Source organism: Lathamus discolor, chromosome 6, assembly GCF_037157495.1.
Source record: "Lathamus discolor isolate bLatDis1 chromosome 6, bLatDis1.hap1, whole genome shotgun sequence".
Classification (NCBI taxonomy): domain Eukaryota; kingdom Metazoa; phylum Chordata; class Aves; order Psittaciformes; family Psittacidae; genus Lathamus; species Lathamus discolor.
In genome coordinates, this window is record NC_088889.1 from 91,903,523 (window position 1) to 91,916,355 (window position 12,833).

General features: G+C 60.5%; 1 protein-coding gene across 1 annotated transcript; it reads right to left on the reverse strand.

Annotated features, from left to right (window-relative positions):
- Nucleotides 1-1,943: 1,943 nt before the first annotated feature.
- Nucleotides 1,944-12,169, reverse strand: HS3ST2 (heparan sulfate-glucosamine 3-sulfotransferase 2). Its single transcript, XM_065686634.1, has 2 exons — nucleotides 11,706-12,169; nucleotides 1,944-3,162 (listed from the first exon to the last, which is right to left on the reverse strand). The coding sequence occupies exons 1-2, from the start codon at nucleotides 12,167-12,169 to the stop codon at nucleotides 2,544-2,546; spliced, it is 1,083 nt and encodes a 360-aa protein (XP_065542706.1). The 3' UTR covers nucleotides 1,944-2,543.
- Nucleotides 12,170-12,833: the final 664 nt, after the last annotated feature.

A 12,833-nucleotide genomic window follows, 5' to 3' on the forward strand; every position in this document is an offset into this window, starting at 1 on the left:
TTTGGAAACCTAATACTTGCTTTAAGCACATTTCTGCTTCCTCCATTTGTAAGGGCAAATGTAAAGTAATTGTTTGATACTGCGGTGGTTTCTCCAGGCTCCAGCTCTAATTTCCCTCTAATACAGTATCGTCAGGGGGATCAATCTAACCCAGCACCTTCTGTCTCCTTAGAGTGGATTGGAAATGGCTTTTCTACGGCGAGGTTGGGATTTGTGAGTCTCGCTATGAACGTTTTTCTCCTTTAAAGGAGAAATCATACAGGAAAACATCCCATCTTCCTGCAGACAGCGGCTAATCCAGCTAGCTCTGGGTCCCCTCCCTGCTGGGTCCCCCATGGCTCCTGTAGCTGCCGCTGGATGATAGTGGAATCCATGCAGATAGGGATCTGTTAGATCTCTATTAATTATCTCCTATTTGTTCTATTAGAGCTCGCTGGACAGTAACCACTTCCAGTAAGGCCTCTTAAACTGGTCTGTGGTTGCGTTGCATCCCCACAGAGCCACTGTGCATTGCTCCAAAGCCTCCCCAGCCCTGTACCGGAGGACAGAGGGTGTCTGGGACTGCGGCTCCCCTCAGTCTCCTGAACCCTGGTCCTGCTGCCATGGGGCTCTGGACACGGTCACAAATAACTGGGGGTGTCTGGCAGCCCCATTGCTGACCCCTCCACAGGGAAGCCTGTGGCTCCTGTAGGCAGCATTGGAGCACAAGCAGAAGGAGGCACCCAGGCATGCCCCCTTCCTGGGCAGCGGTCACAGCCCCCATGCACTTCTGCCACCCAGCACATGGGGGTCTTACAGCCACCGGTGCCCCAGACAGCGGCTGCATCACAGCACCCATCTGTGCTGGCAAATCCTGGCACATCCAGCTCCTCCTGGGCTGCTCCTGCACCAGGAAACTCTGCTGCAGAGTGGCACAGGGACCAGTTTGTGCCAGCACTGGGGAGAGGCTGAGGCTCGGGCTGAGATTTAGATGCTAGTGGTAAATTGCAGCCTTTGACAGAAATGCCTGAGATTTACTACGAAAATCAATAGATGATTCAAACAGTCCAGCTCTCGGAAAGGCAAATAACACCCTACCAACAAGAGCTGTTATTGATATTCATGAGCAGCGGTGCTCATTACAGGGCCTGCTAACAGGGCGTAAGATGGATCGCTGCAGGATGGGATGGGGCTACGTGTGTGCATCCACAGTGTGGGCATCCCCATGGCCTCGCTGCCTGGACTGGCTGAACCCTGTGGGAGCTGTTTAGACCCATGGACCCCAAGGTGCTCAGGAGGTGCTGAGCCGGGAGCACAGCGATGCTGCACCACCTCCGAGCTCCTGAAGATGCAGCCCATCAGTCTTGGCTCCAGGCAAGATACTGAGCTGGAAGAATTCCCTGTTCCCAGATGCGCTGCAGTCAGAGGGTGGCTGGTCCCTGGAAGGAGCAGGGAGGTGGCACCTAACCAGGGCCGGCTGCGGTGCCCGGGGATGTAAATCAAAGGACAACAGTGACTAATGCAACGGGGCCAGCTACCGAAGCGGGCGGCCCTTGGCACTTCATTGTATGCATGGGCTCCTGTAGAACAGCCCACGAGGCCCAGCGATACAATCCCAGAGTGGTTGGGTTTGAAAGGACCTTAAGATCATCCAGTTCCAACCCCTGCCGTGGGCATGGACACCTCCCAGCCATAAATTACTGCTGCTTGTGTCTAACGCAGCCCCCAGCCCCCAGGCCTGGCAGGAGCTGGCACTGACCTGGGTCCTGAGGCACTCCTGAGCGGTGCTGTCACCGCTGCGAAGGGCTGTGCCCTCCTCACCGTGCTGAGCTCTGTGCCCACCACCTCGCCTGACCCATGGGCACGTGCCTTGCCTAAGAAAAGCCCATGCTCCGGACCGGTGGTAGCTGCTTTATTCACAGGAAGGGGTCACATGCTGAACAAGGACACCGGTGCTGCTGAAGTACCCGTAACAGCAGGATTCTGTGCTTTATTCACAGGACAAAATATCGGTACAACATCTCTGATAAACTTCTTTTCCAAGCAGATACATCTCACTGTCCTCATGGTTACACACTGCACTTACGTGACGAAAGGCGAAGTGGAGCGGCTGGAGCTCTGCCCGTCCCAGCACCACGGCGGGATGTGGCCCCACGGGGCAGGCAGGGGTGTCCAGGAGCACCCGTTTGCTTTAGGACATGGAGGAGGGATGCTGTTTGCAGCAGCCCACGGATAGGCTGCAGGACAGGACCATCACCATTACCCCGGGGACCACATGGCAGTAAAAACAAATAGGACCGCATGGAGCCAGCCCTGGCACTGCTGACCTGCTGGGATGGGCAGTGCCTGCTGGGCACCATCCCTCAGCGGCTGCTGCAGGACTCTGTGTTTTCCCCCATCTCCACTTGCTCTGGAGCACCCCGGCCTCCCCAGGGCTAGGGAAGCCCCTCTCCTGCCTCTGCTCATGGCCTCTGGGCAGGGTGGGCTGGTGAGGGGGTCCTGGCTCCAGCCCCCCCTCATGGGAGACTGCAGCCCCACGTCACCGCGGCTCTGCTCCCGGACACTTATTCCCACCTGAAGTCCTGCCCGACTGTTTCATAGAACTTGATATTATAAGGTCTATAAAAGTCCCGAAGCTGCTCGATCACCTCGGGGTCTATCTGCACGTGAGTCCTGCCTTTGGACTTGCCCAGGCAGCGAGGCAAGCCGCTGCTCTCCGACTTCTTCAGGCAAGGAAAGCCTTTCGTCTTGTTGAAGTAGAAGTGCTTGTCTGTGATAACCCGTTTGATGCCCAGGAAGTCCTGGACTTTGCCCATCTCCCCCGCCGGGTCCGTGATCAGCTTCTCCCCGCTGACAAAGTGGATCTGGGAGAGGGGGAAGTACTGGAGCCAGCTCTCGAGGTGCACGGCGTACATCCCGATGCGAATGGCGTTCCAGGAGGTGTCCACCAGCCCCAGGCTGCGGTTGCGGAAGGACAGCCCCTCGAAGGTGGGGATGTCCGGCTTCTTGGAGAGCGTCTGCGTGTAGTCCGAGATGGCGCGGGTGACCGGGTTCCGCACCACCACGATCAGCTTCGTGTCCCGGGACATGTTGAAGATGCGCCTGGGGGCCTCCTTGGTGACAAAGTAGCTGGGGGTCTTCTCCACCGTGATCTGGCTGTCGAGCGTTCGCGGCATCAGGCTCCTGCAAGCGAAGCACAAGGTGATGATGAGGAAGGAGCTGGGCACTGAGAGGTGATGTCCACAGTGTGGGGCCAGTGGGGAGTCCCCTCCCGCAGGACAAGGCAGGACAAAGCAGGCACAGCTCCTCCTGCAGCACTGCAGGAGGCCCCTGCCCATCCTGTATCCATCCCAGCTGCAGGAGACTCCATGCAGAGGACATGGGCACCCGCAGCCCTGCACAGCAGCAAGTGGAGAAGCTTGGCTCCGGGGCGAAGCCAGAGCCAGGCAGGACTGAGGGCAAAGGCAAGGCCAGGCTGGGGGGACCCCGGGACTGCTCTGTCCCATCAGCAGGTCCTGCCTATCTGTGGCGTGGGGAGCCAGGCTGCAAGGGCAGGGAGGGGGCACCAGACCCGGGGAGAAGGCAGCATCTCTGCAGCCCAGCCTAGCACTAATTAAATCATCTGCTTTGACATGCAAACATCCAAATCAAATAAAAACTAATGGGATGGAAAGATTTATAAATTGCTCTTGTATTACTAAACTATCAAATCCACTGCAGCCAGACTGACGGTGCCACAGGTCTCCCGGCTGGAGCGGGCAGGGAATGCTGGCAGCCACGATGAGGCCAGTGGTGCTCCGGCAGGGGAAGCCCACGTCAGCAGCTCTGTCTGCAGCGATTCAGCTGGAGCGAGCAGGGCACTGGTTTATTCCTGGGATAACCCCACGCAGCCGCCATGGCCACACTGCCTCGCTGCAGCACGGGCGTTCCGAGCGCTCCATCAGCCCAGTGGCTGGGACCAGACACCTCCAGGGTCCCTAAAACACTCTCCACAGCCACCAGCTTTGGGGCTTGCTCTGTACAGAGAAACCCAACGAAAGACCTAACCAGGAGGTACGACAGCAGCTCACAACATCCTGTGTGACAAGGGGACCATGACAAAGACCTGAGGCAGTGTGGGGGGCAGCAGCACGCACCAAGGGCGGGGGGTCCCCGTGGGGGCAAGAAGAGGCTGGTCCAGGGGAACCAGAGCAGCGGCTGGAAGAGACCCATGAGAGAGGCTGAAGGGACGTGCCCAGAGGCGCGTGCCAGGCTGCTGGGGACGATGGCAGAGGCTGGACTCAGGCCCTGGGTGCTGGCACAGTCCCCACATGACCCGTGACAGGGCTGCCTGTGCTGGGGGCCGCCAGCACACACCCCCTTGACCGGTTTCCTCCGTTGCAAGAGAACAACCTGATCAGTGACCGGGAATTAACGGGGCTGGTTTACGGAGGTACCTGAGCACGGACGCGGCTTAACTGGCCTTTCCCTCCGCTCCGCTTCCAACCCCATAAATCCAGATGACGATTCCCATTGTTTAATGACCAACAGGAAATGCTAATTTAGCGGCAGGCACCACAGCTGCATCTGCGCCTCACAAACAAGTTTCACCATACATCAGCGTGGGACAGCTTTGTAAGTGATTCGCTATTACAGCCATAAAACTGCTGTTTCATTAATGGCTCATCTTCAGGCTTGTTAGACTTTCATTACGTGAGCTATTAGGTCCATGTATTCCAAAAACGAAATTACGGGTTCCAATCCATTATGAAAAACACAAAATCTCCGCACAGTAAATTACTGAAATGAGACAAGAGTTTGTTTCTTTTTAAATGGACTCCCAATGTTTGCTGATCCTGAACAACAGAGGCTGCTGAGGCAACAAAACACAACCCGAATAGATAAATAAATCACCAGTGAAACCGTGCAAGGGGGAGAAGTGTCATCCAGGCATTCATCTTCACGTTAACAGCAAGATCCCCAGGGCTGCAGGAGTGGGGAAATGCATTGCAAACTTAATTACACTTGACTTTAAAATGATATTTTGGACTTCTGCATTCGCAGAGTTATTTGCATACAAATAGCATGTCACATAGTTTTAAGCCCAAGGCTCGTGTGCTCAGGTGTGAAGGCCCTTGGTAGCTGGTTTGTGGTGCCGCATGGCCAAAGCTCAGGCAGGGGCCAGTCCTGCTGCTTTGGGGACCCGTCCCGGTTCCGCCGTGCCTGTGCTGCCCACACTGGTGTCACACCAGCGCTGCCAGGCCTCTCTCCATCACGGTCAGGCCAGAGAAACACCGAGGTTATCCCCACCCGCCCCAGTGTGCCCACCATCCGCATGTGTTCTGAGGATGGGAACCTGTGATGCAGCAGGAACGGAGGAGAGTAAAACCGCTGGTGCTGAGTGAACACCAGGGCTGTTCTGTTCAGGAACCATCAGGGCTGATGGAGCAAACTCCACTCTGGCCCTGCAGCAGTGCCGTGGGCTGGAGCACGGAGCAGCCTGTCCCTGCCTTGAGCCCGCTCTCTCGGACTGCCTGGGACAGCAAACCCTCCGGGGAGGGCATTTAATGACCAGGGGCATCTCAGCTCGCCCGAGCGCCGCCCGGCACTGGGGGCTGCAGGCACGCGTGTGCCATGGTGCCCCCACAACCCCTTTGGGGCCGGGGGTCCGGCACAGCAGCATCCACTGGGTGTACCAGGGCAGCCCCGCACCAGCCAGATCCCCAGCTCAGCGCATACCCTGCCTGTTGAGACAGCATTAATTCCCCTTGAATTAGAGATTATTGTCATTAAAGTTACTCAATTCTTAAAGCCCTTTAGTGCCATTTGATATGGGCATTAGCGCTCCCTCCCAGCCCGCAGATTCAGAGATTGTGCTCACCCACGTTACAGAGTGGGAACATGTGGGATACATCCAGACGCCAGCACGGCCCCAGGAGATGATGGCCTCGCTGTGCCCCATGGCATGTCCCTGGGCAGCCCCATGGCTGGGCGGCAGCAGCAGCAGGGAGCCCAGCCTGCCTGTGCCGATGCAAAGGCAGCGCCTGGCCCTGAAGGAGTTAACTTTTCCCCAGCACTTTTCCCACACCTGAATTATTAACTTGCTGATAATCTGCCTTTGGGCACCCCGCGGCCCCTACAACACTCCCACATTAAAGAAACATGCGCTCCCTCGCTGGCTGCTCTGCTTTGATGTCGAACACGCGTGCAACACTCTCCCGGGGAGGAACTGGTACAAAACCTCATCGGATGATTGAGATATTGCAGATAAGCGTGTGCGGGGAGAGCGCTCATCCCATAATCCCGTTACAGACCGGCCCCTCCATCCCACTTGCAGAGCGAATGCACGGGGCCGTGGCAGGCGCATCCTGGGCTCTCCTGAGAGGCAGTGACTGACGCACACGTAGCCCTGGCCTCCATCCACTCATCAGCACAAGCCCAAACTGTTCCATTTGGCAAAAATTCCCGAGCGCTGCCTCTCCTGACGAGGCTCCTGCGCTTTCCTGCTTCCAGCTGGTGCCGCAGGCTCGGCGGCTGCAGGCAGGGATGCTGCCTGTGCGCAGGCAGGGAGAGCGACCCTGGCAGCCTGGGAGACAAAGTCCTCCTGCAAAGCTCACAGGGGGCTAGGAGAAGGGTTTGCTGCAAGTGCACCTCCAGCTACAGCTGAACGTGCTGGGGACGAGCACAGAAACGCTTCCAAGAGTGCAGACTGGCACTGGGATGGTCCCGTGGGACCACTCTGCCCTGACCCAAGGACAGGTCCTCACCTCACAGCCTGTCCCGTGCCCCAGCACACTGCCAACAGGAGCAGCGGGAGGGACAGGCTGGATCCCACTGGCAATGATGCAGGGAGCCCGGCAGCTGCACAGGACTCAGCACCTGCCCCAAAGCACCCTGCCCAATGCGAAGGGGCTGTGCATGCCAGGCTGTGCCGTGCCAGGCTGTGCCATGCCGGGCTGTGCTATGCCAGGCTGTGCCATGCTGGGCTGTGCCGTGCCAGGCTGTGCCATGCTGGGCTGTGCTGTGCCAGGCTGTGCCATGCTGGGCTCTGCTGTGCCAGGCTGCGCCATGCTGGGCTGTGCTGTGCCACGGGTGCACACTGCTGGCAGCCACCACCGGCTCTCTCCTGACAGCCCAGCACTGCTGGGCTCCGCACGGCTGCAGACGACAGCAGCAGCAGATGAAAGCCCAACCAAAGCTACTGGGAGGTTTAAGCAAAACTGGGTCAAGCACACGAGCAACTGAGGTGTGAGGAAGATAAAAGCTCTCCCCAGCTCAGTGACATTGCAGCGGGTGCGCAGGACACGGGGACACCCAGCTCAGGGCTCACAGCGGTGCTGGCAGTGACGGAACGGGGCAGGCAGGGACCCCCTGCACTGCTGCCGCAGCACCGGGAACGTGCTGGCCCTGGGGCCTGGCAATGCTCAGAGGATGGACCTGCTGTGTGCCCACACACCCACAGGTCCCCCCACATCCACAGCAGGGGAACGGCCCAGCCCCGTGTCCCCGTGGCCACCGCCCTGTGCTCAAGCAGCCTCGGATTTAATGATGGATCATCTGCCTTTAATAAATGTTTGTGTTCAAAGAATTCACACCAGCCCTCCCCGGCAGCTAATGAGGGACATTTCGATGCATAAAAGCAGTTTGAACAGAGTAATTAACTTTGTGGCTGATTCAGTTTTAATCATTTAAATGCTCTGGAGATTTGCAGTGTCCTTTAAGTCAACAAAATCTTTTCCAAAGGGCACTTTGCCACCACCCTTCGCACACACGAGCCAACGTGTAACTCCCGTCTTCCTAAATAACCATCCAGCACCGACTGAGGATCCGACAAATCCCAAGGGCAGCGCCAGGATAAAGGCCCCAGCCACCGCAGAGCTCACACCAGATACTGCAGACAGCGCCTGGCCCTGCAATGGACACCCAGTGTCACCAGGGGCCGGCACCCTTTGCTCCTCAGCTTCCGAAGCATCCGTGCCCACTGCCATGCCGGTAGCTGGATTCTGAGCTACCGAAGCGAAGGCTGGAACAAACTGCAGCACTTACAAACAAGGTCACGGAAGACAGAGCAAGAACACACCATTAATACTGCAGGCTTGGCGCCCTGTGTGGATTGATGTCCCTGCACTTCCCCCAGGTCCTTGGCGAGGGCCTGAGCGAGGGTCTCGGCAGCACCAGCCCACCCGGAGGAAGGCAGGGCACAGCAGGGCACACGGTGCCCGCAGGGCAGCTCTCACACAACCTCCCTGCCAGAGGTTTCAGTCCCCTTGCGCAGAGCCGGGCCACTCTCTGAAGTCAAGGAAATTTCAAAGCATCCTTGAAGCTTGCTGCCTTCCTCTCTTCTTACTAATTAACTTCAGCAAAACGTGCTGTCAGTCAAGCCCACAAAGCAGCCCGCGTCGCTGGGCAAAGCCTAATGGGCTCCTGTTTGTGTGTGAGCCAACCTGGCCATTAGCAGAGAGCAATTAGCGAGGCAGAGTGCGGGAGCCCGGTTTGCAGCTCCCTCTTCTCCCTCCCGCAGGCAGTGGGATGCAGGGATGCTCCCGCAGTGCCCAGCACCCGGAGGACAGCACCGCTCCATGTGCTGCCGCAGCCCCAGGAGCACCAAACCCAAAGCAGCGCAGGGAAGAGCTCCAGCAGCACGGGTGCCCTTGGACCCAATAGGAAAAGCCCCTCTCCATGAAAACAGCATGGAACAGCATGACTCGGGAATCCTGGTGAGGAAAACTGCACCCCGAGGCGCTGCAATCAGAGTCCCCGCTCAAAGTTAACTGCAAATTAAGCAGCACTGTCTTCCCTGTGTTCTGGAAATATTGAAGGTTATTGGTGCACGCTACCTGCAGCAGGAAAAAAGCTCAATATTGAGCATCCAGTCCAGGATTGGTAATGAATCGATATCCCCAGCAGCTGGCTGTTCGGTTTCAGTTGTCTTAAAACAGATCTTGCTAAAAATATCTTTCCTGTAGTGTATCTGTAGCTAATGAGGTGGATTAGAGAGACTGATGGGAACTGGAGATGCACCCGGGTGTTGTGGGTCCGAGGCCCGCGAACGAGGCAGCTCCTGGGGGTCCCATGGGGAAGCCGAGGGGTCCAGCTCTGCCCAGCGCAGGGGGAGCAGAGGCTGCTCTGCGTGACAGCAGGAGCGAAGGCAGGAGGCACCAGGGGAACAGCAGCTGGAGCGAGCACGACGTTTGGAGCCACAAGGACAGCGGATCAGGAGATGTCCCTCCTGCTGGTTCCACCACCTCTGCACCAGAGCAACTCCAGGGCACGGGAAAATGTGGAAAGACAGGAACTGATGTGTTCAGAGCATCAGAGGGGCTCAGCTCTCACGCTGCTCTCAGCTGCACTGAAGCCCTACTTGGTCCCCCCACGCAGCACACCACTGAGGTACGCAATGGGAAGGATGGAGCCAGACCAGGTACTCAGCACCACGGCAGCCAGAGGCTCCTGCAGGTGAAGTCTCTGCTCATGACAGGGAAAGCCTTTGCCATCGCCTTTCCAAGGGGTCTGTGCTCCAGGCTACCCGCAAAGACCCCATCACCGTGCTCCCCAAGCACGGGAGCATCGCCTCTCCCAGCTGGCAGCGGGGGACAGCCCCCATCCGTGCCAGGAGCAGCCCCTTGCCCGGGGAGAGCCCTCAGAGCCACGGCATCGCTGTGCCCTTCCCAGGACACGGCTGGCGGCAGGACCCTGCCCTCCTGCTCCCCGGTGTCTTGGCAGAGCGACAGGAGCTCATCACGCTGCGGGTCAGACCTGCTCCACATCTAATTGCTCCACTTGCAAGGAGGAAAATCAATTCCACGTTTTCTCCATTAGCAGCCTCTGTGCTCAAGTCCTGGCACATTTGTGAGGCTAGAAAAAAAAAAAGAAGGTAATAAACCAGGGAAGTGTCATTTAATTGTTTCAGCTGAACTAATTCGGAGGCTCTGCTGCTTCGATGCGATCTCTCCATCGATCCGGACACGAAGGGAGGCCCAGGCAGCTCCTGATCACTGGTCCTGCTCCCGTCTTGCTCCCACCACTGCCACACGCTGTGTCCCTCCCGGTCACGGATGAGTCCCTTCACATAGAGGGTCCTTGGCTGAACCATGACTCAGAGAGGAGGTTCAGCTGCTCAAGTGTGTGTGGAGGGGACGTGGCTCCTACCCCCAGACCAGCACCATGCTGGGTGCCGCTGGGTGCTCCATCACCCATCCTGCTCCTCTGGACGCTCTTAGACAAAGCACTGCTGCTCCTGTCCTTACATGGTGTATTGCAGGGCTGCTCCCAACTCTTTGCTTTTAGGTGCTGTAGTATGGGTGAGCGAATGACAGAGACCTGGCAAGGGGGGAAGAACAGGCGAAGGACACTGCTGCAGCTACCTTCCAAAGGGGAGGAGGAACTGGGCATCCTGCAGGACAGCCTTAGGAGAGGGAAACAGCTTCAGTGAGCTCATCCCTGGCGCTCCCCATCACTGGTACCACTGCTACAGGAGCTGAACGTTCCTGGCTGCAGGGACCCAAGTACAACACCAGGCAGCACATGTGGCTGGGGCTGCAGACAACCCTTCTGGGCATGGACCCACCACAAGGGCTGAAAGCACCAGCCCAGGGCCCAGTGGGCTGCTCTGAGCAGCTCTGACCAGCTGATGGTCAGGAACCAGCATCCTCACGCCACAGGCAGGACTCAAGTCTGCCCAGCGAGGAGGCAACCCAGGGCCCCAGCAGAAACGGGAACGAGCAGCGTGTCACGGAGCCTCCCGACCTGCTCAGCGGCTGATGAGCACTGCCCTGCCCTGGGACAGGGACATCTCCACTGCGATAGAGGGGATGTGAGGTCTGTGCATGGCCCCATGTGCTGCCTCCCAGCAGCTGCCGTGATGCTCCAGCACACACACCGTGCCAGGCACCCTGTGCCCTGCTGTGAGCTCGCAGGCACCTGGGGCCACAGCAAACCCTCCTCTGCTTCCTGAGGCTGAAGCCCAGCAGAAGCACCACAGCCCTACCCCAGAGCTCCCGCGGTGCTCCCCACTGTCACAGCAAACCAGGGGTACACTGGGGCTGACACAGTGGGGAACAGGCAGAGCTGCCTGCAGCACCATGTGCGGGTCTGTGGGCAGGGGATGAGCTCATGGGCGCTGTGACCTGCTCACACTGAGTGCTCACCGTCCCTCCGAGAGCACCCCTGAGCTCCTCACTACAGCCTTTACCGACATTAAAACCCCACCATCTCCTGCTGGAGAAATGCAGTTGTTGTTCTCTGCTAACTATCGCAGATTTGGGATAGAGCCGCACTTTGCTGAGTTCAAGGAGACAAGATGAAGAATGACAGGGACTATCTCCCTCGGAGCCAGAGATCAAACCCGCTGGCAGCAGGGCTGCAAGACGACAGCGGCACCATCCCTCTCTCCAGCCGTTCACACCCGTTTTGGAGGCCCCATCACACAGGCAGCAGTACCCTCAGGCGAGACGGCAAACCTGTAACCGTCCCGGGACCGGAGCCCGTCCAGGCAGGGCTGGGGCTCGGCCGGCTGCAGCCGCAGCCCTGGGCTGTGCTTCGGCGGCCGTGGTGCCCTGCCGGGGGGGAACACGCCCCGCCGGGGCGGGCCGTGGAGAAGGACGAGGGAAGCCTCCCCGAGAGCCACAAAGCGACCGGCGCCCCGGGCGGGACGAGGCCGCGGGTGCCGGGAACCCGAGACCGCCGCCGGCCGGAGGGGAGAGGGCCGGGAGTGCCCGGCGGGGAGCAGCCCGCGGCGCTGCCCTCACCTGTACCACTCCAGCCCGCGGTCGTAGTTCCGGTCGAAGAAGTGGGGCTCGGTGCCCAGGGCGCGCACGTCGGGGTGCACGCGGATGAACTCCAGCACGGCGCGGGTGCCGCCCTTCTTGACGCCCACCACGATGGCCTGCGGCAGGCGCTTGGCTCCGGGGCGGGCCGGCCCCGGGGGGCTGCCGGGGGGGTCCCGCGGGCGGCGGGCGGGCGCGGGGGGCTCGGCGGGGGGGGCCCGCCCGCAAGGCCGCGACTTCTGCAGAAGTTTCTTGGCGGCGGCGCTGCGGAGGGGCGCGCAGCGGGCGCGGGGCGCGGCGGGGCCGCCGCAGCAGCAGAGGAGGCTGTAGCAGAGGTAGGAGCAGGACAGCGACAGCGTGAACAGCACCAGGACCCTCCGCGCCAGCCGCCGGGACGGAGCCGGAGCCGGGGCCGGGGCCCGCCCGCTCGGCGCCCTATGCGCCATGGCTCCATGGGGCCGCGCCGCCGGGCATGGCCCGGCCCGGCCCGGAGAGCCGCTGCCCCCGGGACCCCGCGGCGGCCGCGCCCCGCTCGCTGCGCGGCCGCTCCGGCATGGCCCGCGGCTACGGACCCCCCGGGGGGCTGCGCCCGCCGCCCCGGCCCCTGCGCGGCCCCGCCGCGGCTCCCATCCCCGGCGGGCGCTGCTCCGTGCCCGGTGCTCGGCGCTCGGACGGCGGCGGCTCCGGCTCTCGTCTCCGCGGGAAATGCCGGGGCAGAGGCGGCTGCGCTGCTATTTAAGGGGCTGCCTGACGTCAGCTCCTCCCGGAGCCCCCGCTATCGCTCCGCGGCCGCAGCCTCCCCCGGGCCGGCGGCACCCGCTGCACACAGCCCTCCCGACAGGAACCGGGACGGGGCTGGGGCCGGCCCCGCTCCCCCGCCGAGCCCGGCCCCGCTGCGAGCATCCTCCCGGCCGCGCGGGCGGCTCTGAACCCGCGGCGCGTTCTCAACTGCCCGGAGCAGCGCTGACGGCTCCGGAGCACCGGCGTCTGCTCCGCAGCCCCGGCCAGGAGCGCGAACCGGCACCGGCGCGGTGCGAGCAGCCGCCGGGTCGGGAGCCGGGCGGGCTCGGCTGGCACCGAGCTGAGTGGCCGCGACGGGCCCGGCCGGCC